The 27,914-nt window shown below is 45.8% G+C and overlaps 1 protein-coding gene across 1 annotated transcript in view; it reads right to left on the bottom strand.

Annotated features, from left to right (window-relative positions):
* Positions 1–27,681, bottom strand: part of fer1l6 (fer-1 like family member 6) — a 133,989-nt gene extending 106,308 nt beyond the window's left edge. The window contains exons 1-7 of the mRNA XM_067977315.1: positions 27,627–27,681; positions 21,145–21,256; positions 17,812–17,866; positions 17,583–17,714; positions 5,953–6,015; positions 4,191–4,269; positions 1,199–1,358 (exon numbers count right to left, since the gene is read on the bottom strand). Coding sequence (XP_067833416.1) covers positions 1,199–1,358; positions 4,191–4,269; positions 5,953–6,015; positions 17,583–17,714; positions 17,812–17,866; positions 21,145–21,256; positions 27,627–27,681 — 656 coding nt within the window. The remainder of the gene's footprint in view (positions 1–1,198; positions 1,359–4,190; positions 4,270–5,952; positions 6,016–17,582; positions 17,715–17,811; positions 17,867–21,144; positions 21,257–27,626) is intronic.
* Positions 27,682–27,914: the final 233 nt, after the last annotated feature.

Here is a 27,914-nt window from a genome sequence, read left to right on the forward strand (position 1 = left end):
AACGATGATTGGTGTCAGAAAAGTCACACTGACGCAGCGCTGCTCTTCTGAGGAAGAGGAGAGGGAATGATACTCTGCATCTAACTGTGCTGCACTTGACCTGGGAATGCTTGATGTTGACATTGGGGTGCCTGAAATCCCAGCACTTAAATCATCACCTTGAGCACAATATTTTTAAATTAAAATAGAGATTCATTATCTTTTAAGAAGAAGGTATTCATTTAGTTGAAAAACAAATACTATTCAAGATGCTAATTTTCACACGAACAAACAGTAACCACACATTTTATTCCTACATTGAAAGGTCTTATATTTTACCTATTAATAAGTCACCATGAAGGACACATTACATTAGAATCCAAGAGCAAGTGCACGTAGGTTTGAATAGAAAATATGGGAAATGCACAACACACAGATCCATTAATAGTTGAAAGTGGAACAATAAGTTAACATTTCAGGTGTACACTTCATCAGGACTGTTCTAACAAGGAGACAACACTAAGCCATCTTGTCTGTTTACAGATGCAGCCTGTCCTGCTGTGTATTTCCAGCATTTTCTGTTTTTATTTCAGATTTCCAGCACTGGCAATTTTTTTTTCTTTTTAATTGTATAAAGCTGAACACAACTTTGTTCTTTCTGTCGGACAGCGGGTGCTGGTAATGGAGGACGGCTGCACCAGAGCCACTGGGAGTGGAGGAGGTGTGGACTGGTTCTTGGGGTGGGGGTCCTCCATCGCTACATGGCCAGCAGGGGGATTCTGCACCCCTGGGGGTCTACCCGCCTTCCTTCCCCCACATTCCCGGCAACCTTCTCTGCTTTCCCAGATTTTCCATGCTTCCCTCCCCCTCTGCTAACCATTGACAACTCCTCTAGACCCATCTTTTGTTTCTTTACTTGTCCCATTACCACCCCCTTTTGCCTTGCACCATCATCCCTTTTGTCATTTAATCACAGACCTTCCCTTTTGTTCTTTCCCCCACCCACCCCCCCCAATACTTTTCCCCCGGCTCTGCTCTTGCTTAAAAACTGTTAAATCTCTAACGTCTTCCAGTTCTGATGAAAAGTCATCGACCTGAAACGTTAATTCTGCTTTCAATCTCCACAGATGCTGAGCGTTACCCAGCATCTTCTGTTTTTAATCACAACTTTGTTTTTTGTCCGATTTTCTCAAAAGGAAAGATGAGAGTGTAACCGTACTTTTCAATTTCTTCCGCAGTGGCCTCGCAGGTTTTCTGAGGAATTTGCATGCTATCTCCTTTCCCAGTAACAGAAATGTCACATTTAAGGTAACCTTTCACCCCAGTCTTGATATCACTGGGATCAGTAAGAGCTGCCCACTTGTTACAGAACTGATGGCCTGGAGCAAGGCAAGAGAATGAGTTAATTCAGTATGCTCACTTCAACACATTTTTTTATTATTATGATGAATAACCACTCAGTCAGAATATTTGTTCTATTGCTACAGTTACTGCAGCACTCCAGCAGATTACAGGGGCCATTAGAATAAGCTTGTTGGCCTAGACCGTGGATAACAAGTAAGGAAACAGTTACATGTCTACCAGTGATTCTAGAGAAAGCTCCTCCCTTTTCCTTTTTTTGAGCAGGAAAGCATCTTTCAAAGTGCCATCATGTTCTTTTCAACCTTAAAATTATGAATGAAAGCTTTTGGTAAACTACAACATGAAGCTTCAAGACAAAAATAATGCTGTTAAAACTGGGAGGACGAGCGAAAATGTTATCTGCTCGATCAGAACGTTCTCTGGGACTAAATGATTTAATTGTATAGTGTGAAACATATAAGATTGTGAAGGGGCTTGATCGGGTGGATGCGGTAAGGATGTTCCCAAGGATGGGTGAAACTAGAACTAGGGGGCATAATCTTAGAATAAGGGGCTGCTCTTTCAAAACTGAGATGAGGAGAAACTTCTTCACTCAGAGGGTGGTAGGTCTGTGGAATTTGCTGCCCCAGGAAGCTGTGGAAGCTACATCATTAAATAAATTTAAAACAGAAATAGACAGTTTCCTAGAAGTAAAGGGAATTAGGGGTTACGGGGAGCGGGCAGGAAATTGGACATGAATTTAGATTTGAGGTTGGGATCAGATCAGCCATGATCTTATTGAATGGCGGAGCAGGCTCGAGGGGCCGATTGGCCTACTCCTGCTCTTATTTCTTATGTTCTTATGTTCTTATGAATTACACGAGCCGGTTTGAAAGCTAAAAATAAGCATTGCAAGACAACTATATAATTCAGAAGCAGCTTGCTTGGTGATTCCACAGCCTCACAGGTCTGGTACATGTAATGAGTCTATCTGTGTCTTACTCAATCTTTATTATCTCTGGCACACCTAGCACCACACAGCCAGCTGAGCTCTGAATTAGAGAATAATGACCATAGGTCACAGGTATGTGATGACTTGTTTATCGCTAGGCTGCAATAAAGTCTGTTACTCATTTCTTATCATTATTTTTACTCTTTTTTTTTCCAATCTGTTTCATTATAAAACTTTAAATTTCCCCAGGGCCGTGTACTGTTCCCTAACCAAGGGGACGTCAAATTGTTTGCTCATTAATTGACTCAGTTTTCAACGTGTTTTCACCGCTGTTGATTTTTGCCTTGGTGGTTGGGACACTTTATAATTAGGCCAGTAATTCTTTTTACCCCTATCAAAAAAGAGCATCGTGTTTTCCTGATGCCCCGGCCAGCGTTTCCCCCGTTAACTAACACCACCAAAAACAAATCGATTAATAATTTGGGCTGAATTTTCCTCCTGGGCGGTTTCGCCACCAGGGAAGGGTCAGGCAGGACTTCCACCCACCACCCTGATCCCTACACATTTCGGAGCTGGTAATCTATACAGGGCGGGCACCCAGTGACACCTCTGCCACCGAGAGGGAGCCCACTGATGCCAGGAAGCAAAATTCAAGAGTGCTGCAATGGGCGCCATTGTCAACCCCTGGAACAGAAGAAGAGGAAGCCTCGATTAAAGGGGCAGAAGGGCTCCAAAGATTTATTTTTAAATTCCAATTAAGGATCTCGGTGAGCCAATTGGCTGGTAAGAAGACTCTTCCTCTAAATGGGGGAGGAGGGGGTGGAAATCAGTGAGCATTCCACCCTTGTACTGCCATCCCTCTCATGGCGGTCCCTCGAGTTGGTAGTGGCAGTGGCGGTGGCAGTAGAGAGGGAAATTAGACAGGGCCACAGGCCCCGCCTCCCTGTCACTTAAATACAAGCTCAGGCGGCCTACTTTCCTGCAGCGGGGAGGGGGGGGGGGAATTCAGGTCGGTGGTGGCAAGGGTAGGGATGTGGTAATGGGCCTCTTCTTCTGATCTTGTTTCATTTTACCCCACTATACCGCCTGATTTCTGGCAGCATAGTAGAGGAAAATCCAGCCCTTCATCTGCTGGCTGTCACGTTTGCCAAGCCAAAATTCACCGCGGGTGGAGCACTTTGAATTGTTTCCGAGAGACATGATAAGGCTGTATACCAATGTAGGTTTTTCTTTGTTCTGCTTCAGAAGGTCCTACTGGGGAAAGTTGGACAGATATCACCAAGGGGTTACTGTTTCCTCAAGAAAGTCTGGCCCGGTGAAATGAGTCAAATCCTGAACTGGGGAGACACAGGAAGCAAACTCTTCCGTGACAGAATCCAGCATCTTAGTAGGAAACGAACAGCATGATAACACAGAAGGTGCACAAGGGATTCTAGAGAGAACTTTGATCACGGCAGTTTAGAGAAAAAAACCCAAGAAAATATTCAGAGTGAAAACTAAGTATTGCAATGGAAGAATTTACATTCGCAATCCGGGTCAGCTTTTCTTTAACAAATGATGCCCATTCAAAAATATATGATTTATCATTTCTAATTTCAAATGCTGTACATCAACATTCTTCTATAGAATTCAAAATAATGAAATGTGTTAAGGAGAAACTTGCTCGTAACTTAAATTCTGTATGAAATACGAGGGGAGATTTTCCTGGGTCTGCACCTGGGTGCCCTGGATCGACCGCCGCAGTGAATACCGGAAAATCGGGCCAGTCCGAACACACCGCGGTAAAGGAACCCACCCAATTTTCCTCAGACCCGTCCAGTTTTCCAATAGTCACCGTGCCCGTGCGATCCAGTGTACCCAGGAGGGGGTCACAGGGAAACCTCCCCTATAACTTTGAATTAACAACGATTGAATGTACCTGATTCATTGTAAACTGTTCCCACATCCAGTTTAAATGCTCCGATCAGCGTTCCACGGATCAGTTTGGAATGCAAGACCTGCACAATTACATCAGCATTGAGAAAAATAGCAAATGAGTGAAAAGATTTACTGAAAACCTCGGCATTTCATAATGAAATGTTAAGATGGATAAAAACAGGCCATTCCTATTTTAATACTGCACTCAGTTAATAAATCTAGTAATCATGGGTAAGCTTTGATCAGTTCATCTGCTGATAGTTCTTACTCTTGTGATAAAGGTAAAGGTTTGGACTTTGGGCCCCTTTTCACAAAAAACAGCGAGACAACTTTTCATGATTGGAATTCAGTGGGTATCGTTATGGTTTCTTTATATGCTTTCCTTAATATGTCCCTCTTTTATTAAATAACAACCCGTTTGTATAGTTATGATGCTGCTATTGCCACTTAAAAATAATCCATTTATTACTAAATGCACTGCATGATGTGGTACTGAACCATAGGCTCTGATTTTAAAGGGGGGGTGGGGTTTGATACGGAGCACACAAGCCCCAAAGCGGACGACGCACCCGGGGAGTCCGCGGACGTGGAGGCCCGGCTGATTGTAACAGACAGGCCTGATTTGAATGAATGTTCCCGAAGTCCCGCCCGAACACGGCCAGATCCACTACCTGGCCGGCGGGCGGGAGCGAGCAGGAGGTCGGCGACAGGAGGCAGCAGCCGGGGATCCCTATTTTAAATGCATGCCTCCCATGCCCTTGCGCCCACCCCACCCCCCCAGCCCAGTTTCCACCAGGTGAGGGGAGTTAAAATCGGGGCCATAAAGACCAAAAGGTTCCCAGTTCAGTCCTTGGTCTGTGATGAGTTAGTGGAATTTGTCTGAGTTTGCAGTAGAAGCACTACAATTGGTCTCAACATTCCTACACTAAAGATAAGCTAGACTTCCCACTTCTGATCAGCAGTCACAATTCCGACCAACAGTGGGCATGTGTTGACAGAATCGGACCGCGCAGCTCCCATAGCTGAAGATCCTGCTGATGTTCACTGCCCAGGTTTACACATGAGAAATGACACCATCAGGGCCACAGAAGGACTGAGGCAAATAATTTATTTTTAACTGCAATAAAAAGCGATTGTTTGATTGATATGGTCTGAGCATTGCTCACTTCTTCCTGTCTCGCACTGTACTTGTCAAGTATCTGCCCAAAATACCAGGAGCCTCCTCTGCCAATCCCAATCTATACAATGCTTGGGTGAAATCTATAGCAGTGGAATGATTACTAGCTCTTTAAAGAATGTGAAAACCAGAGGAGAGATTTCTGCTGTGCACCACATCATCATCAAACCTGTTCTTTATTACACGCAGTTCACAAAGGACATCGTCCCCTGGTCTAGATTCGATGGGGTAGATCTTGACTTTGTGCGATAGTGTAAAAACGGGTGATAGAGAATCGGCCGCCCATTTTACATTGCTCATTGCCTTCAATGGAAATAACAATGGGGAGAGATGTAAACCGGGCGGCCAACTCACTGTCACCCACTTCACACTATTACACAAAGTCAAGATCTACACCGATTCCTTTAAATCACAGTGAGAACACGTCTACAGTTGGATGATGAACTTTTTTCAAGCCAGCTTCTCTTTTCCGAAATTGTATTGAACTTCAGTTATAGTTCACTGGACAGTTAAAGCTTTGCAGCATCTTTATCTGATCATTTTCAAAATGTAATTTAAAAATGTGTAGAATAATGTGAGTACTTACTGAAAGTTTAATGATCCTGTCGAACAATATCTCTGCTGGACCAAAGTAATCAAACACAAAGTACTGCAAAGAGAGAATGAATAAGTAATTAATCATGTCACAGTGACTATTTTATGTAGTTCTATTGTACAGTCCAATACTAACACAGAAATATCAGAAGCATTCAAAATGCAGCTGGATATTAACCAGAGCGTCAGGAAACGGAGAGAGCGGAGAGAGCGGGGATAGAAACAGCTCAGAGCGAGAGTTCACCAGAGCGAGAGTTCACCAGAGTAAGAGTTCACCAGAGCGAGAGTTCACCAGAGCGAGAGTTCACCGGAGCGAGAGTTCACTGGGGCGAGAGTTCACCAGAGCGAGAGTTCACCAGGGCGAGAGTTCACCAGAGCGAGAGTTCACCAGAGCGAGAGTTCACCAGGGCGAGGGTTCACCAGAGCGAGAGTTCACCAGGGCGAGAGTTCACCAGAGCGAGAGTTCACCAGAGCGAGAGTTCACCAGGGCGAATGTTCACCAGAGGGAGAGTTCACCAGAGAGAGTTCACCAGAGGGAGAGTTCACCAGAGAGAGAGTTCACTAGAACAGTCTGACCGTATTCTGATAAAAATCAAAGAGTGATATCACATGTAAAGCAGGTGGTGATTGGTGGTGAGTATTTCTTTTTCTTGGGACTGTGGCCTAAGTTACAGTAAAGCCATATAACATACAACTAAATTTATAATTAACTAATTAACTAAACTTAATTAAATAAATTAAATGAAGTTAGTACTTAGATCAAAATTATAAATAATTTGATTGACAGTGATGTAATTAATTACATAAATACTATCGATATGGCACAGCAGGAGATGGGTTGCAGCTGCACCATGTGGGAGCTACTGGACAGTCTTGTCTGGGGCGACCACATCTGCAGTAAGTGTCTGTAGCTCAAGGAACTTCGGCTCAGAGTTGAGGAGCTGGAGTCCGAGTTGCAGACTTTGCGATACATCAGGGAGGGAGAAAGTTACCTGGACACTTTGTTCCAGGAGGCAGTCACACCCCTTAGAGTAAATACTTTAGATTTGGCCTGTGGTCAAGGACAGGAGAGTGTGACTGCACTATCACTAGAGAAAAAGTACTAGGTAAACTAACGGGTCTACAGGCTGACAAGTCCCCTGGACCTGACGGCTTGCATCCGAGGGTCTTAAAGGAAGTGGCTACGGAGATAGTGGATGCATTGGTTGTAATCTTCCAAAATTCACTAGGTTCTGGAAAAGTCCCAGCGGATTGGAAAACCGCAAATGTAATACCCCTATTCAAGAAGGGAGTGAGACAGAAAGCAGGTAACTATGGACCAGTTAGCCTAACATCTGTCATTGGGAAAATGCTAGAATCCATTATTAAGGAAGTAGTAGCAGGACATTTAGAGATTCAAAATACAATCAAGGAGAGTCAACATGATTTTATGAAAGGGAAATCATGTTTGACAAATTTATTAGAGTTCTTTGAGGAAGTAACGAGCAGAGTGGATAAAGGGGAACCAGTAGATGTAGTGTATTTGGATTTCCAAAAGGCATTCGATAAGGTGCCACATAAAAGATTACTGCACAAGATAAGAGCTCATGGTGATGGGGGTAATATATTAGCATGGGTAGAGGATTGGCTAACTAACAGAAAACAAAGAGTCGGGATAAAGGGGTTATTTTCAGGATGGCAATCTGTAACTAGTGGGGTGCTGCAGGGATCAGTGCTGGGGCCTCAACTATTTACAATATATATCAATGACTTGGATGAAGGAACAGAGTGTCTTGTGGCCAAATTTGCTGATGATACAAAGGTAGGTGGAAAAGCAAGTTGCGAGGGGGACACAAAGTGTCTGCAAAGGGATATTGACAGGTTAAGTGAATGGGCAAAAATTTGACAGATGGAATATAATGTGGGAAAATGAGAAGTCATCCACTTTGGGAGGAAAAATAAAAAAGCAAAATATTATTTGAATGGAGAAATACTACAGAATGCTGTGGTACAGAGGGATCTGGGTGTCCTCGTACATGAAACACAAAAAGTCAACATACAGGTGCAACAGGTAATTGGGAAGACAAACGGAATATTGGCCTTTATTTCTAGGGAGATGGAGTATAAAAGCAGGGAAGTCATGCTACAACTGTACATGGTGCTGGTGAGACCACACCTGGAGTACTGCATACAGTTCTGGTGCCCTTATTTAAGGAACGATATATTTGCATTGGAAGCAGTTCAGAGAAGGTTCACTAGGTTGATTCCGGGAATGGAAGGGTTTTCTTATGAGGAAAGATTGAACAGGTTGGGTCTATACTCATTGGAGTTTAGAAGAATGAGAGGAGATCTTATTGAAACATATAAGATTCTGAAGGGACTTGATATGGTAGATGCTGAGAGGATGTTTCCCCTCATAGAGGAATCTAGAACTAGGGGGCATGGTCTCAGAATAAGGGGTGTCCATTTAAGACGGAGATGAGGAGAAATTCCTTCTCTCAGACGGTTGTGAACCTTTGGAATTCTTTGCCCCAAAGAGCGGTGGAGGCTGAGTCATTGAATATTCAAGACTGAGTTAGACAAATTTTTGATCAGCAAGGGAGTCAAAGGATATGGGGAATGGGCGGGAAAGTGGAGTTGAGGCCAGAATCAGATCAGCCAAGATCTCATTGAATGGCGGAGCAGGCTCGAGGGGCCGAATGGCCTACTCCTGCTCCGATCTCTTATGTTCTTATAACCTGAGACAAATAGGGCACTAGAAGAAGGAGCTTTGATGGGCCAAATGGCCCTTTCTCTAATGACTGTTCTTAGGGTTATAAACTTGGTCTTGCTTGCTACAGAAATGTAACTAAAAACTCTTTGTTTTACTATCTATATGGCAAAGCAACTGATAAGTTGTTTAAACAAGCTGCTTTCTTTTATAGTTCTAGGTAATCGTAGTCGGAATATAATTCAAATAAAAAGGTAACTAATAATGCCACACAATTTAGATTTAACCTCAGAGAATTTATTTCTTTAATAACTAAACACTACTTGACATTGCTGTTGTCCAAATATCCATGACATAACCTCTTCAATAAACTAACAGTTTATTACGACTTGGGTTGCTGACTGATTTTTAGGATGTGCGTGAGAGAGACATCAACACAGATGTGAAATGTTCAATCAGCAGTGAAAGTTCATTTTAGAAACAAAGAGATACAGGGAACATATTTTATTTTATGTTTTAAAATGTTATATAAACAATACAATAAACAGCTGAGGAAAATTGGGATATCAATTTATATTTACCTTTCAACACAACCAACTTATATTTTAGGGGGTAAAATGGGACCGTTTAGCTCCTGTTTTGTAGGTGCTACACGGCCAACTAAGCCTCGAAAATGGGGCCCGATGGGCAGTGCGCAGGACGCCATCTTGGTAAAGGGGTTTGCGCGCATGCCTAACGACCGCTGGCAGCACGCAGAGTAGGGAGATTATGACGCAGATCAGTGTGCAATGCTGATTTAAAGGGACTCCTGCTATTTTGGAACTCCACACTCCATCTAACGCATTGTCTTAACCTCGCACAACTGAACAGGTCTTAAAGGGACTGAAGGACCCTCCCCTCCACCAGTGCTATTTAAAGGGATCATGCAAGAGTTACAGGATTATTTCTTCTGGCTGCTGGTGCATTTGTACGTGTCTTTGGAGGCTTCCTATATTTGGATAAAATTTCAATACTCTACAGGGAGTGGGGCGGGCTGACAGGCAACAGCAAGGGCACTGATGGAGCAGCGGCAGGAATGCTGTCATCCTGAAAGAGCACAGCAGGGTCGTGTTCCATGCTGCCTCCTGTTATGCGCCACCTTCTCCTGCAAGGAAGTGGGAAGTGTGTCAGTGAGTGTCCTGCAAGATGTTTGGGTGATGCGGCTGTCATGGTTGAATAGCTACCAGTGTGTGTGAACTGTGAGTTGTGGCTGTAAAGCTTGCAACAGTGCTAAGTGTGTGAGGGTGAGATAAAGCGTATGATTTGAACGGCTGAGTACTGACTGAAAGAGGTTGTTGGTCAGTGGGTGATGGGGCTGTAGTGAATTGAGCAGTGGACGAGGCTAGTGGTGCAGTTGGTACGATATGCCACTTGAAACTTGAACTCATTCACCTTGACAACTCGTTTTAAATCACTGAACTTCTTCCTGCACTACGTTCTTGGAACTCTGCTCCTGGCATTTACCTCCTCCCCTACTTCCTCCCACTGCCTCTTCAAGCCTGTCTGGAGAGCCTCCTGCCCCCTGCAGATATAGGATGCTCCTCCTTCTCTCCATCTCTTGCACCAAGGCTTTGCATCATCAGTGAACCTTGGAGCACGCTCTCTCCCAGGCACAGCCATTCTTCAAAGTATCACAGCACATATTCAGTTTTGAAACAACTCCCACCACTTCTTGCAGCCACAATACACTTCCTCTTTAAGAGGTGCAGGCTGCCTTTAAGTCGTGCAATCCGCTCCCAATATCGGGGCCCCCTGCTGATGCATGCAGCCAATCAACAGCGCAGGTAGAGCTGGCCGCACGCAGCAATCATTGAGAACAGCAGGCAGCACCAATGTAACGTGCGGCCTGCGTCGCACCGACCGGGCGCGGGTTAATCGCGTACCGTGCTCTCCGCACCCTTTTCAGGGTTTATCCAATTTAAAACTGTCGTATTTTGCGAGTTTTATAGTTTTTCTCCAAAATAAAATAAAAATGAATGTCACATCTGCCATCACCTCTAATCTTCCATTACATTTATCAGAGTATGCAGCTGAGATTATGTATTTTGTTATTGTCTTTTTACTATTAGGACATTGGGACCGGTTCTGGGGAAGGTGGGACCTGTACAAGCGGGACGGGTTACACCCGAGCAGGACCGGGACCGATGTCCTCACGGGGGTGTTTGCTAGTGCTGTTGGGGAAGGTTTAAACTAGAATGGCAGGGGGATGGGATCCTGAGCAGGGAGACAGAGGAGGGGGAAACAAGGATAGAAACAAAAGACAGAAAGGGAAGAAGCAATAGTGGAAGGCAGAGAAAACAAGGGTGAAAAACAAATCGGGCCACAGTGCAAAATAAAACTAAGATGACTAGTAATCTTAAAAAGACAAGTCTAAAGGCATTGTGTCTAAATGCGCGGAGCATTCGCAATAAGGTAGATGAATTAACAGCAAAGATAGACATTAACGGTTATGATATAGTTGTGATTACGGAGACATGGCTACAGGGTGACCAAGGATGGGAACTGAACATCCAGGGGTATTCAATATTTAGGAAGGACAGGCAAAAATGGAAAGGAGGTGGGGTAGCATTGTTATTAAAGGAGGAAATCAATGCAATAGTGAGGAAGGATATTGGCTCAGAAAAGCACAATGTGGAATCTGTATGGGTGGAGCTAAGAAACACCATGGGGTAGAAAACGTTGGTGGGGGTTGTCTATAGGCCCCCAAACAGTAGTGGAGATGTAGGGGAGGGCATTAAACAGGAAATTAGAGATGCAAGTAAGCAGGGTACAACTATAATCATGGGTGGCTTTAATATACATATAGATTGGTCAAACCAAATTAGCAATAATACTGTGGGGGAGGAATTCCTGGAATGTGTACGTGATGGATTTCTAGACCAATACGTTGAGGAACCAACTAGAGAACAGACGATCCTAGACTGGGTATTGTACAATGAGAAAGGATTAATTAACAATCTAGTTGTGCTGGGTCCCTTAGGGAAGAGCGACCATAACATGATAGAATTCCTCATTAAGATGGAGAGTGAAGTAGTTGAATCTGAAACTAGGGTCCTGAATCTAAATAAAGGAAATTACGAAAGTATGAGGTGCAATTTGGCTATGATAGATTGGGGAACTTTACTAAAAGGGATGACGGTGGATAAGCAATGACTAATATTTAAAGAACATGTGCAGGAATTACAACAATATTCATTCCTGTCTGGCACAAAAATAAAACAGGAAAGGTGGCTCAACCGTGGCTTACAAAAGAAATTAGGAATAGTATTAGATCCAAAGAGGAGACAAATAAAATTGCCAGAAAAAGCGGCAAGCCTGAAGATTGGGAGCAGTTCAGAATTCAGCAAAGGAAGACAAAGAGATTGATTAAGAGGGGGAAAATAGAGTATGAGAGTAAACTAGCAGGGAACATAAAAACTGACTGTAAAAGCTTCCATAAATATGTCAAGAGAAAAAGATTAGTGAAGACAAATGTAGGTCCCTTACAGTCAGAAATGGGGGAAATTATAATGGGGAACAAAGAAATGGCAGAACAATTAAACACATACTTTGGTTCTGTCTTCACAAAGGAGGACACAAATAACCTCCCAGAAATGTTAGGGAACCAAGGGTCTAGTGAGAGGGAGGAACTGAAGGAAACCAGTATTAGTAAAAAAATAGTGCTAGAGAAATAAATGGGGCTAAAGGCTGACAAATCCCCAGGGCCTGATAGTCTACATCCCAGAGAACTAAAGGAAGTGGCCCTGGAAATAGTGGATGCATTGGTGATCATCTTCCAAAATTCTATAGACTCTGGAACAGTTCCTACAGATTGGAGGGTGGCAAATGTGACCCCACTATTTAAAAAAGGAGGGAGAGAAAAAACAGGGAATTACAGATCAGTTAGCCTAACATCAGTAGTGGGGAAAATGCTAGAGTCTATTATAAAAGATGTGGGGCCTGATTTTACCAGGCCTGCGGGTTTCCGGCGGGTTGGGTTTCGGGAGCGTGGTCAACACGCTCGGTGAAATTAGTGGGTTGCCCGCGCGATCGTAGCAGGCAACACACTAATAGGAATCAATTACCTGCTCCTCCGGGGTCCGCGGCGCTGGCCTGCACGTCGGGCGGGCTGCGCATGCGCAGTACGATCTGTCAGCTGGAGGCTCTCTAGTTAAAGGGGCAGTCCTCCACTGACAGATGCTGCAACCAATGGGACAAATTGCAGCATGGAGCAGCCCAGGGGGAAGGCTGCTCCCAGTTTAATGATGCCTCACCCCAGGTATCATCAGATGGGGTGAGGAGGAGGGGGAGGACACAGATCTTCCACCCGGCGGGCGGGAGGAAGGGGCCCGCCTCCGCCACCAAGAAGGCCTGGCTTGAGGTGGCAGAGGGGGTCACCTGCGCCACCAACATATCGCCCACCTGCACACAGTGCAGGAGGCGCTGCAATGACCTCAGTAGGTCAGCCACAGTGAGAACACAAAGTCTTTCCCCTACACTCCGTCTGCCACATCACTGCCCCCACCCCACATCTCCTTCGGCACCGCCAACACTACTCTGTCACATCACCTCTCACACCCACTCAAACCCCATCCTCATCTTACCTCCACCTCCTCACCTCGCCAGTACTCATCCTGCCACTAACACGCAACCCAATCCTCATACAATCTTATTGCTCCATCCCATACTCACCCTCCCGTGCATCTCCCTCACGGCCAGCCTCACTCAACCTGCCACCACCTGTGCTGCAGCCACAGGGCATGCATCACATATGTGCAGTAGGCAGCGTAAGGCAAACGTGTCATGAGCATGAAGGGGATGCACAAGGGTGTCTGAGGGTTTGTCATGGGTGTTACCCATATTGAATTTCAGAGCAACAAACAGCACACATTATATTGACACCACCACTGCCATGTCTCCGCGAATCCTGTCCGTTGTGTCCAATAATGCCCGCTCCTGGGTATCACTATGAGGACCCACCACTGATGCCACCCATCGTGTTACTGCAGAGTAGGTGCAGGTGTATTTGCAGGGCTCGTCCGCGCAGACGACTGAGAGACATCGGCGGTGTAGCCGGCTGCACCCTGGAAGGATGCGGAGGAGAAGTTGTGGAGGGCAGTGGTGACTTTGACAGCGACAGGTAAGCAGTTGGTGCTGGGGCCAGCCAGGAGCAGCTCGGCATGAAAGAGGCTGCAGATCTCCACGACTACATGTCGAGCGAATCTGCGCCTCCCTGTGCACTGCTGCTCGGAGAGGTCCGGGGAGCTGCGCCTCGGTCTGTGGACCCTGTGGCGAGGGTAGTGCCCTCTGCGACGCGTCTCTCTCTGCGGTAGCCCTCCCTCCTGCTGTGCAGGTGGGCGTGCAACAACACCGTGTTGGGGGGCTCCACGTCTCTGCGGCGGACGACGTGGACTGCGAGGCTGCTGGGGCTGGTCATTTTGTTCGTCCTCCGAGGGACACACCACCCATCTGGCAGGTGTTGGTCTGAGGGGTTGTGCAGGGTAGGTGGATGGTTCCTCGGACTGGGGCTGCGGTTTCGTGTCGGTCTGTCCTCTGGCTTGGCGGGGGGTGGTGGGGGGCAGGGGTTGCCCTATGTGACGCGGTGGCCTGCTGCGTGGGTGAGGGCTCTCCCCCGTGGAGCGCACCTTGGCACCTGCCACAGGCTGCTGGCTGCAACACGCCTGGTTGGAGAGAGACTGTTTCACCCAGTGTGGGAAACTCACTGCCTTGAACCTAAAATCCCACACTTCCTCTTTTGACAGCTGCTTCAGCTCATTAACTGACCTCAACAAGCAAGGTAAGTACTCTCAAGTGGAACCCCGCTGGCTTTAATTGCCTGCGGGATTCCCACCAGCGGGGCTTGCGCGCGCAGCCCCGCACGTCAACGCGGTACCCGGAAGTGGCCGGGATTTCGTCGCGATCCGGTCACGTGACCGGATATCGGGATTTTCGGGGCCCCCCCGCTGGAAACCCGCCGGAAACCCGACGCTAAAATCGAGCCCGTGATAACAGAACACTTGGAGGGCATTAATGGGATTGGACAAAGTCAGCATGGGTTTATGAAAGGGAAATCATGCTTAACAAATCTACTGGAGTTTTTTGAGGATGTAACTAGTAGAATAGATAGGGGAGAACCAGTGGATGTGGTGTATTTGGATTTTCAGAAGGCTTTTGATAAGGTCCCACACAAGAAATTAGTGTACAAAATTAAAGCACATGGGATTGGGGGGAATACACTGGCATGGATTGAGAATTGGTTGACAGACAGGAAACAGAGAGTAGGAATAAATGGGTCTTTTTCTGGGTGGCAGGCAGTGACTAGTGGGGTACCGCAGGGATCAGTGCTTGGGCCCCAGCTATTCACAATATATATCAATGATTTGAATGAGGGAACTAAATGTAACATTTCCAAGTTTGCAGACGACCCAAAGCTGGGGTGGAATGTGAGCTGTGAGGAGGATGCAAAGAGGCTCCAATGTGATTTAGACAAGTTGGGTGAGTGGGCAAGAACATGGCAGATGCAGTATAACGTGGATAAATGTGAGGTTATCCACTTTGGTTGTAAAAACATAAAGGCCGATTATTATCTGAATGGTGATAGATTGGGAAAAGGGGAGGTGCAAGGAGACCTGGGTGTCCTTGTACACCAGTCGCTGAAAGCGAGCATTCAGGTGCAGCAAGCAGTTAGGAAGGCGAATGGTATGTTGGCCTTCATTGCAAGAGGATTTGAGTACAGGAGCAGGGATGTCTTACTGCAGTTATACCGGGCCTTGGTGAGACCACATCTGGAGTATTGTGTGCAGTTTTGGTCTCCTTATCTGAGGAAGAATGTCCTTGCCATGGAGGGAGTGCAACGAAGGTTTACCAGACTGATTCCTCGTATGAGGAGAGATTGGGTCGACTAGGCCTATATTCACTAGAGTTTAGAAGAATGAGAGGTGATCTCATCGAAACATATAAAATTCTAACAGGACTAGACAGACTAGATGCAGGGAGGATGTTCCCGATGGCTGGGGAGTCCAGAACCAGGGGTCACAGTCTCAGGATAAGGGATATGATATTTAGAACCGAGATGAGGAGAAATTTCTTCACTCAGAGGGTGGTGAACCTGTGGAATTCTCTACCACAGAAGGCAGTGGAGGCCAAGTCATTAGATGTATTCAAGAAGGAGACAGATATATTTCTTAATGCTAAAGGGATCAAGGGATATGGGGAAAAATCAGGAACAGGGTACTGAGTTAGACGATCAGCCATGATCATTTTGAATGGCGGAGCAGGCCCGAAGGGCCGAATGGCCTACTCTTGCTCCTATTATCTATGTTTCTATGTTACTATACACAATCTTAAAAAGATAACATCTTTGCAGAATATATGCTATTTTTGCTTCTTCCCCTTCTACGGAATCTCCATGTCACACATCATTCCTAGCGGAGAGCGTGTGTGTGTGTCTGTGTTGGGGGGTGGGGTGGGGAGGGATTGGCCAACCTCCTGTCCTCTGTCAATGTCACTCTATTACCATCGTGTGCAGGAATTTCCAGGTATCTGCTGTATGGGAGGAGACCTGGACGACTCAGTAATCCCACAGCAACACAGTGAAGATCAGTCAGTCAACGTGTCAAGATTCCCAAGTGTGAACCTATGACCTTCCATTTTGGGCAGTCTACCCCGTGCTTGGCTTCCTCAAAATGGCACAGGGTATAGCGGCTCCAAGGCACTACCAATAGGATTTATAGGCTCAATTTTCAGGCCTCCCATCCGGTGGAAACGGGACGATAGTAACATGAAAATGGAGTGCAAGAACTTGCTGCCCCATTGCTGCAGTCCTGGTGGCCTTCGCCATTTTGCTGAGGTCCATCGAGCAGGGGGACCCAGCTGATTGAACTATTTAAATTGGGCTTCTATGAAGTCAATGGAAACCCAATGCCATTTTTGGGCTGAGCTGGGTGGAGCATGCTCCGTGCAGGCTCCGCCCACTATCAGCTGGTGGCTGGGCTGACAAGGACCCGGAAGGTGAGTAACTCTTGATACTTGTTGGGCTGAGAGGAGCAAGAGTGCTCCTCCAGGCTGCACAAACCCAGCCTGGGCCGCTGTCGCTCTGCCTCCCCCGCCCCACCGACCCCCTCTCCCACCATTCGCAGACCGAACAACCTGATATTAGAATCATAGAAAGGTTACAGCACAGAAGGTGACCATTCAGCCCATCGAGTCCATGCCGGATCTATGCAAGAGCAATCCAGCCAGTCCCACTCTCCTGCCCTATCCCCGTAGCCCTGCAAATCTTTTCCTTTCAAGTACTTATCCAGTTCCCCTTTGAAGGTCATGATTGAATCTGCCTCCACCATCCCCTCGGGCAGTGCATTCCAGATCATAACCACCCGCTGTGTAAAAAAGTTTTTCCTCATGTCACCTTTGGTTCTTTTGCCAATCATCTTAAATCTATGTCCTCTGGTCCTTGACCCTTCTGCCAATGGGAACAGTTTCTCTCTATCTACTCTGTCTAGACCCTTCATGATTTTGAATACTTCTATCAAATCTCCTCTCAACCTTCTCTGTTCCAAGGAGAACAACCCCAGCTTCTCCAGTCTATCCATGTAACTAAAGTCCCTCATCCCTGGAATCATTGTGCTGGCCCGGAGTCGGCAGGCTACACGAGGGGCTCCGTTTCCTCAAAATGGACCAGGTACCGGCCTTTTGATAGGACTAGCGGGCATCCAGCCATTCATCCGGATTCCGCTCTGGAGCAACATTCACCCCACTGTTTTTCTATTCGGGATATGTTTCCAAATTGCTATTTGAACTTTGAAAGCCATTTTGATCCTTTCAAAACTAATGTCTAAACCCTCAACATACTATACCGCCATCATATGTTCACAACAGACATGTAATTATTAACATGAGTGATTCAATACTTTTACCTCATTGTAAAAAGGAGAATTTGTCGCCTCTTTCACTGTTGTTTGCTTTTTCTCACCCCCAACCTCAATTATTACTGTCGGGTCAATATTTTCCCCGGCCAACTGCCGAGCCTCACTGATTGTAATGGCAATCTGTTCGACACAGGAAACAAGAGTTCTCTGGTAAACAAATTGTATCTGTCAAACAATCATTGAAAAAATACTGGAATCAGTTAATATGTCCTCTTACCTGATAGTGTTGAGACCTGCTTTCAGTGGGTTGTATTTTGGACGCTGGTTTTGATCTGTACAAAATATTTTTTGTTAAAGAAGTGTGAATATATCCATATTTTTGCATCAGTTTTGTAAACTAAATACAATAATCAAATCAATAATTAATAAGTCTGCTCAAATTAGAAAATAGTTATTGGGTGGAAAATGGTTTAAGATGCATCCTGGTTTAAAATCAGCCAGCGCTTTTAAACTCTACCTTCTTCTCCATCTCATATTATGCAAAAGAGAATGTGCATCGGGAACATGAAACATGTAAATGTGATTAAGTGGTCCTATTGTGAATGAACTGGGGAATTGCTCCATCTGGAATATATCATTAGGTGTCGTCAAACATAGTGGTAACGGTGAGGAAAAAGTATTAAGCTCTGGATGCAAAGTAAGGAAATACATTTGATAAATAAGCTTGCATACAAATATTAGAGGCAATCATCCGGGGTATGGAAGCAATTATCCCAAGGAGATGTGGCTTAAAGGTTTGAGACTTTAAGGTGCAGATTTGGACTTTTGCAGGGAGCAGAGAATAGTGGTGTTGATGATACTTAAACAGATGCAAACAATTATAGGGTAGTGTCGAAAAGGTCCCAAAGTCATTTCACCCCTGCAGTCTTAGCTAGATCTGCAGGGATAGGGAGCTAAGACGTGACAGGCAAAAAGTGAAGAGAAAGGAAACCCGACATGCAGACACGAGTCTGCAGGCAGGTGATCGAGTGGCTCAGCACCCAGCTTCCTGTTTGATCGTTTCCTAACTGTGCTGCAAGAGGTGGTTATGACGAAGGTGACCTCATTTGTCATTCCACGTCACCATTTGTAAGTCAGCATTAGAGCATTTCTGGAAGGAGGCGGAGGCAAGTTGGAGGCTGCAGCTGACCCGCACAGTCACTTTGCGACAGCTCTATGGTGCACATTAGCTGCAGAGGTCCTTGTGATAGATGGTACAGCTCTGCAGTCGGTTCTCCACTGACCCCACAGCCTGTGCCAGGTAGGTGCGCCAATGGTTGCCAACATAGAATCATACGCCTCAGAAAGAGGTAATTCGGCCCATCGTGCCTGTGCCGGCTCTTTGAAAGAGCTATCCAATCAGTCCCACTCCCCTGCTCTTTCCACATAGCCCTGCATTTTTTTCCCTTCAAGTATTTATCGAATTCCCCTTTGAAAGTTACTATTGAAACTGCTTCCACCGCCCTTTCAGGCAGTGAATTCCAGATCATTACAACTCGCTGCGTAAAAGAAATTCTCCTCATCTCCTCCCTAGTTCTTTTGCTAATTGCCTTAAACGTTCCACCACTGAGCTGCATCCCCAGCCATTGGTGGCATCTTGGCAGATGTGCCCAATCTGGTTGTGTTGGCTGTTGATCATCTTTCATGCAGTACAACTGAAAGCAAGACATAATGGGTGGGAAACTGAACTTTGGCAGTAGCGTAAGACGGGCACTAACAAATCAGCAGCCCCTTTTACACCCCACCCGATTACAGAAAAGAAAATCAGGCAGGGTGTAAACCGGGCCACTGATTTGCTATCGCCTGCTTTGCGCTACCGCGAAAGTCCAATTTCACCCTCCCCCCGTGTGTTTGGTGTATTTCTGAAAAACCTTCCATCAGTATAGATAGTCAGTCATTTACATATCATTTTAGTGCCATTGGCACTGCTGTCACAGCTTTCCTTGGGAACTGGAGCTTCTGCAAAGCCAGGTACATGCACTTCCTTTTGTAGATATGCAGGTGAAGGTATAGGCACAAAACATGCCTGATTCTGCCAGACCTGCCTGGCATCCCTCCACTGGTCATCCACTAACTCCTCCCAGAAAAGGATTCCCATTGGGAAGCCCATTGGTGGCAGTAATGGAGCTGTAGAGGGGAGAAGAAACAGAAGAGCAATTGCTACAAGTGCTCCTCAGAAACCATGTGACAGCAAAATAAAGGCAAAACAAAAATCAAAAAATGTCCTGAAAACACACAGTAGGATTTCACTGTACAGTTCCAATTGTTCAGGAATCCTGGACATCCATTATGCATGAGCATACATATCACTGAGCGTCCTGCACCCACATTTATATAACACCTTTCATGCCCTCAGGATGTCTCAAAGCGCTTCACGGCCAATTAATTACTTTTTAAGTGTAGTGTTGTTTTTGCAGTGGTGGCAGTTGAAGGATAAATTTTGCTGAGGATGCCATAAGTGTTCCCTTGCTCTAGTTTGAATAGTGGCATCTATAACGTCCACCTGAGACGGCAGACGGGGCTCCAGCTTAACAATTCATCCAAAAGACGGCACCTCTGACAATAACAAACTCCATCGGTATGGCACTGAGGGGTCAGCCTAGATTATGTGCTCAAGTCCTGTGGTGGAGTATGAACCCACGACCTTGTAACTCAGAGGTCGGAGTGCTACCACAACGTCAAGCTGGTACAAATATTGGGAAATTGTGTACAGGACATTTCTCTCCCCTCCCTTCATTTATACATTTTGTTCATTTTAAATGGAATGCAAATCAGGCAGTTTCCTGACCGGCGCTCCCTGCAAACACTCCTCCTCTCCAGAAGCACCCGAGCTTATTACACACTATCAGTGTGCAAGGCACTCCCTGAAACCACAAAGTCAGAAAATTAGCCATTCTATCCAATCTGCAATCCTGGTGCGAGGTGCAAATAAATGGAAGAATGTTTTATTTCTCAAATACTGACGTCCATCACCTGCGTAATCACAAACTTGCATCAAAAATTATAAAGAAAGTAACAAACTAGTCAGCTACCGAATTCCAGCGTGGAACATTTTTTCGAACTAAAGTTGTCTATGAGTAAGTCAGTGAAGCATGTTCTCACTTTCTTCTAGTTCTATTTATCACACACCTGAATTAATTTTACTTGAATGGCTCTTTTGTATTTAAATGGCACTTTGCCAGTGGATTGGTATTTCAGCTCAATATTCCACATTATTCTGTAGGGAGTTGCAGTCACTCAAAGGACTGATGACTTCATCTATCAGGTTTTTTTATTTAATATTTACTCTTGAATAAACAACCATATCATTTACCAATCAATTAAAAGTTACCTGTCTTTGCAGGGTTATTTATTGGTTTAAATACACAGCTTGATTAAAAACTGCTTTTACATTGCCCAACACCTCTTCTCATTAAATGGACTTGCACTGTCTATATATACTGGAAAATAAAAATGCATTGTTATATGTCAAACAAATTTTGCTCACAGGCTGTACATGCTTATAATTTCTGAAATGTGAAGCTACCATCTGCGCACTGGGCTATAGTTTTACAATGCTGGAGTCACCTACCTTTTTCTGTGAGAAATATTACTGCAGGATGGAATTTCAATACTGGCTCCAAAAGTATCTTGACCAATGACTCCAGGGTTGTCTAGCACACTGTCAGTGTCATCTTGATCACCTGGGGAAAAATCATAACCAGCTCTGGTATTCCAGCATATGTTAAAAGTGTTGATACTGAATAATCTCAAATTCTCAATATTTTTTGAGGGTGGCATGGAAATGACTACATTCTTGCCAAGGTGAACAATACGTCATGGAACCAACCAAGGAACAGGCTATTTTAGATCTTGTATTGTGTAATGAGACAGGTAATTAGTAAACTCACAGTAAAGGACCCTCTGGGGAAGAGTGATCATAATATGATTGACTTTCACATTGAGTTTGAGAGTGACGTACTTAAGTCAGAAACCAGAGTCTTAAACTTAAATAAAGTCAATTACATTGGTATGAGGGGCGAGTTGGCTAAGGTAGATTGGGAAATTAGACTAAAGGGTATGACTGTTGAAAAGCAGTGGTAAACAAATATTTTGTATCTGTCTTCACAGTGGAAGACACAAAAAGCATAACAGAAATAGTAGGGAACCAAGGGTCTATTGAGTGAGGAACTTAAAGTAATTAATATCAGTAGGGAAGAAGTACTTGAGAAATTAATGGGGCTAAAATCCGATAAGTTCTCTGGACCTGACGGCCTACATCCGAGGGTTCTAAAAGAGGTGGATGCATTGGTTTTGATCTTCCAAAATTCCCTAGATCCTAGAACGGTCCCAGTGGATTGGAAGGTAGCAAATGTAACCCCGCTATTCAAGAAAGGAGGGAGAGAAAACAGGGACCTACCGGCCAGTTAGCCTGACATCGGTCATCAGGAAAATGCTGGAATCCATCATTAAGGACATGGTAACAGGGCACTTAGAAAATCATAATATGATTAGGCAGAGTCAACATGGGTTTATGAAAGGGGCAAATTTATTAGAGTTTTTTGACAACGTAACTAGTAGGGGAACCTGTGGATGTAGTATATTTGGATTTTCAAAAGGCATTCGATAAGGTGCCACAAAAAAGGTTGTTACACAAGATAAGGGCTCATGGGGTTGGGGGTAATATATTAGCATGGATAGAGGATTGGTTAACATACAGAAAACAGAGAGTAGTAATAAACGGGTCATTTTCAGGTTGGCAGGCTGTAACTAGTGGGGTGCTGCAAGGATCGGTGCTTGGGCCTCAGCTATTTACAATCTATATTAATGACTTAGATGAAGGGACGGAGTGTAATGTATCCAAGTTTGCTGATGAAAGTAAGCTGTGGGGAGGACACAAAGGGCTCAATTTTGAAAGGGTGGTGGGATGGCAGTGGGGGGAGGGGTCAATGGGCGCGTGGCAAACATGAAAACTAAAATCTTACCATTCCCCACGCGATCACAACTCAATTGGTGCCCCTTAACGTAGGTTCCGGGTTTGTCGTCCGAAAGTTGTGCAGTGGGCGGACTGCGCACCCGCATCACAGGCTGTCAGCTGGAGGAGCTCTATTTAAAGGGGCAGTCCTCCAATGGCTGCTCCTGGAGCAAACACCCACACAGCACAATGGAGCAGCCCAGGGGCGAGGCTGGTCCAAGGTTCAATGATACCTCACTTCAGGTGCTACTGCATGGGGTGAGGAGGAGGAGGGATCTGTTTTACCTGGCGGACGGGAGGACGTGCCCTGCCTCTGCCACCAAGAAGGCCTGGCTCGAGGTGCCAGAGGAGGTCACCAGCAGCAGCAACGTCTCCTGCACCTGGATCCAGTGCTGGAAGCGCTTCAATGACCTAACTAGGTCAGCAAAAGTGAGTACACTTACTGATTCTCCTACACTCTGTCCTCCACATCACCGCCCCCACCCCCCCAACTCATTCTGCACTGCCAACATTATTCTATCACATCACTCCTCACACCCACTCAAAGCTCATCCTCAACTTACCTGCACTTCCTCACCTCCCCATTTGTGACCCCACCACTACCACTCACCTCAATTTTCATCCAATGTGATGGCTCTGTCTCATACTCACCCTCTGATGCACCTCTTTCACGGTCAGCCGCACCTAAACCAATGCATTCATGGGTTGGCCACTTTACCATCACTCACTCACACATCTGTACTTTCTCCCCTTCTAGCAAAATGCACGCGAGAGGGCGAGGACTGGAGGGGGGCCACAACAAACAGTGGAGTAGGAGGCCCTGGAGATCAGCCGTACCCTCGAGTGCCTGTCCGTTGGGGACGCCAAGTCTGGCACCCGACAAACGTCTGGAGACACAACTTTAACATTCATCACACACAACATGAATTGATGTTAACAGTGATTGCCATGTTGAACACCTCAGTATGCTCATCACAACATGACACATCTGTGATGATGCTTAATATTGCTTTCTGTTCTCTTCCAGGCCCTTCAGCAATTGCTGTGACGGCAGAGGGCAATTCCTCAGAGGACCTGTCAGCCTCTGAGGGTGCACCGTCACATCTTAGCGAGCCATTCAACAGCGCAGATACTCACACCTCAGTGGGTCCTAGTAGTCAGTTAGTTGGGTTGGCACCTGGTAAGTCACCACACACAAGGGAGCACGAGCAGATACTGGCGGCAGGGGCAGCTGTGGAGAGTCCGTGTCGGTGGGATCACTCCTCCCCAGGCTCTGCTCAGCTGGACACAGATACTGAACCCCAGGGGGCCATCCTTTAAAAGGAGAATGATCGAGGGACAGCAGCACATTTGCAAGGTACTGGAACAGGTGCCACGCGCATTCTCCATAATAGCGCAGAGGATGTAGGAGTCCAACTCCTGCATTAGTGGAATGGTGGCACAGGTACGGGAGGGAATCTCTGAGATACTGTCACAGGGACATGAGGGCATCTCTGAGATAGTGTCACAGGGACGTGAGCAACTCTCTGAGATACTGTCACGGGGACGTGAGCAACTCTCTGAGATGGTGGCGCAGGTAGGTGCGGGAGTGTCTGCGATGGAGGGAAGGCTAGCCTCCGTTGAGGTTCAAGCACAGCTCATCAATGAGTCCATTCAGGCCCTGACAACAGCCATTCAGACTCACAGTGAACAATATTCTGCCGCCTTAAACAGGCTGACAGAAACTTTACAACTGGGCTTACAAGGCATCATGCCCTGTCCCTATTCTGCCTACCATCTGGTTTTGGACTCTACCCATTTATAGTCTGTTTGAACAATTAATAAATTTGAAACACTTTAGACGCTTGCTATGAAGACATAAAGGGGTAAATTTTAACAGGGAGCTGGGACAGGGGCGTGGGAGAATTCCTGATGGGAAAACTGGAAGTACCGGTTTCCCGGACGTCCTTACAATTTTGACGAAAGGAGAACTTCTATTCTTTTTCTGTAGGTTTCCTACCTAACAGGCCAGACAGGTTGACAGTTTGGCTGTTAATCAGACGGGAGAGCAGCCAGGGAGCAGATGCCAGCAGGAAAGTCTTAGATGGTGGGGGTGGGGAGGGTGGGTTGGTCAAGGGGTAGGGGGTTCGGGGGTCATTGCGAGGATCGAGGGTCATCAGGATGTCGGGTTCATCAAGGAGTCGGGGTCATCAGGGAGTCATGGTCATCGGGGGTCTGGGGGTCATCGGGGGAGTCGTGGGTCATCGGGGTCGGACAGCGGGGGGAGTCGAACATTGTGGGGGGGTTCGGAGATCGTGGGGGAGTCAGAGATCGTGGGGGAGTCAGAGATCGTGGGGGAGTCAGAGATCGTGGAGGCGGGTCGGAGATTGTGGGGAGGTCGGAGATCGTGAGGAGGATCGGAGATCATGGAGGGGGTCGGAGATCGTGGGGATGTCGGAGATTGTGGGGAGGTCGGAGATCGTGGGGAGGATCGGAGATCATGGAGGGGGTCGGAGATCGTGGGGAGGTCGGAGATCGTGGGGAGGGTTGGAGATCATGGAGGGGGTCGGACATGGTGAAGAGCAGGGTTCAGCTGATTGGGTGTCTGGGATCGGGGCAGGTAGGCTTGTTGGGCCTGAAAGAAACACTCCTGGCCCACAAGCAGTGCAATAAAGGCACTTACCTGTCGATCTGGGCCTTCTCGCCTCCTCTTACGTGGCATAAAGCAGAAGGCCCGGGAATCCCGGCCCCCAGGAGAAAAAAATTAAAAACTTGTCAATATGGAGGCCTGCAGCCTCCTTAAAAGATTTTACTGACCGACCTGACAAACTCATTTTATTTTTTGCAAAGTTGCAAACTTAAAATACAGATGAGAAAAAGAGAGAAGGGAAGGAGGAAATAGAAGGGGAAACAGAGAGAGCAGGTAGAGGGAGAGAGACAGAGGAAAGGAGGAGAGAGAAAAACAGAAAAGAATGAGAAGAGGAGAAAGAATGAAAGGAAGGAGGAGATGGAGGGAAAGAAGCGAAGAAGGAGCAAGAGAAATAATTTTTCACGGTTACCAACACCAATTATCAGAGGGTATTTTTAGTGCAGTTAGTTGTAAAACGTTTTGAGAATGACAATTAGATTATTTTTGTTTCATTATTGCTAAGAATGAATGGGCTGTTAGGAAGTAAGTGCTTAGAAATATAAAAAAATCTAATATAATTTTGCTCCTAAGCCTTCAACAAAATTAGGTGTGCCCACCCAGTCTTGCTTTTTGAGCCATTGTATTTTGATATTAGGGTATCAAGCTTGCTGCACTTGCTTTGTATTCAAATTCTCTAGTCTCGTTGATTTAGTCACTATCGAAAGAATCAAACTATATAGAGAAACCACACGCATCAGTTGTTTACTTTGTGGGTTGAGAGACTGGTTTACAGCAAATACTTTCCCAGGAGATTCTGTGGGTAAAAGTTGCCAATATGAGCCAGCTGAAATACTTGTTGGTAAACTTGTTTGTTGGGTGACTACATTACAGATCATGAGACAGTAGGTACCTAATCCAACTTTAGCACAACTTTGGCTTCCTCGCGCTTGATTCTGTTTTACCGATATAGTTCAACATTCTATTGGCTTTGATGATTGCTGCTCTGCATTGATTAGACATGTTGAGCATTGAGTTTACATTTGCCTTCCTATGTGCAGCACTTTATACTTGCCTATATTAAATTTCATCTGCCATTATTCACATATTTTGCATAACTCATTTCTAATTTCTGGGCTGCCTCTTTTGATTCCACTGCCTCTCCAAGTTTGGTATCATCTGCAAATTTGACCATTTGGCATTGAGTTTCTGTATCCAAGTCACTGGTGTAAAACAGTAGTGATCCCAACATTTCCGCTGGTTGGGGATTCTAGGAGTAGGGGGCACAGTCTAAAAATTAGAGCCAGACCTTTCAGGAGTGAGATTAGAAAACATTTCTACACACAAAGGGTGGTAGAAGTTTGGAACTCTCTTCCGCAAACGGCAATTGATACTAGCTCAATTGCTAAATTTAAATGTGAGATAGATAGCTTTTTGGCAACCAAAGGTATTAAGGGATATGGGCCAAAGGCAGGTATATGGAGCTAGATCACAGATCAGCCATGATCTCATTGAATGGTGGAACAGACTCGAGGGTCTAAATAGCCTAATCCTGTTCCTATGTTCCTAGATAAGAATGGAACCAGGTGAGCGCTGTCACACCAGCTGGATGACGGAGGAGAGGTGTTGGAGGAGGAGGATGGTGTGGTCAACGTGTCAAAGGCTGCAGACAGGCCGAGAAGGATGAGGAGGGATAGTTTACCACGGTCACTGTCACATAGGATGTCATTTGTGCCTTTGATAAGGGCCGTTTCAGTACTGTGGCAGGGGCGGAAATCTGATTGGAGGGATTCAAACATCAAGTTGCGGGAAAGAAGAGCACGGATTTGGGCGACGACAACATGTTCAAAGACTTTAGAGAGGAAAGGGAGGTTGGAGATGGAGCGGTAGTTTGCAAGGACAGAGGAGTCAAGGCTGAGTTTTTTGAGGAGGGGGGTAATGACAACAGATCTGAAGGGGAGGGGGACAGTACCTGAGTTAACAATATCAGCTAACATGGGGACCAGGAAGGGAAGTTGGGTGGTCAGCAGTTTGGTGGGAATAGGGTCAAGGGAGCAGGAGGTGGGTCTGATGGTCAAGATGAGCTCGGAGGAGGCGGATGAGGAGATAGGAGAGAAACTAGAGAAAGATGCGAGTTCAGGGCTAGGGCAGGGGGGAACAATAGGGGAAGTTTGGCTTGGTGGGCTGGAGAAGGGAGGGAAGCAGCAGAGGCAGCTGAACGGATGGTCTCAATCTTAGTGACAAAGAAATCCATGAGCTCCTCGCACTTTTCGTTGGAGGTGAGGGTGGAGGGGGCAGAGGAGAAGGGTTTAAGAAGACTGTTTGTAGTGGTGAAGAGAAGCCGGGGGTTATCTTTGCATTCCAGGATGATCCATTAATTCCATTATTTACACTGAATTGAAGTAAGATTAATAGGTCTGTAATTACCTCTGTCTGTTTTGTCACCCTTTCTGAATGTGGGCACTATATTAGGCTGTTTCCAATCATGTGGTACCTCCCCAGTGTCCATTGACTCCATCATAACGATTGTCAATGCCATCAAATACCATCTAAACTAGGGGATTTACTTACTCAGCCTGAGTTTTATTATATGCTGCCAACTTCCAAAATACAGAGTATGAAGACAGAGCAAACAGTCTCAGTTTTAAAATGTCTTCCGTTGTCTGTACCTATTTTATAATAAATTTATATAAGAGTAACCAAGTATAAATATGTGTATGTGTTGAAATTACAATTGGCACCATTATCATCTGAATGCTAAACTGTACAAAATTCGTCAGTG

This window comes from Heptranchias perlo, chromosome 3 (genome assembly GCF_035084215.1).
Source record: "Heptranchias perlo isolate sHepPer1 chromosome 3, sHepPer1.hap1, whole genome shotgun sequence".
NCBI lineage: Eukaryota > Metazoa > Chordata > Chondrichthyes > Hexanchiformes > Hexanchidae > Heptranchias > Heptranchias perlo.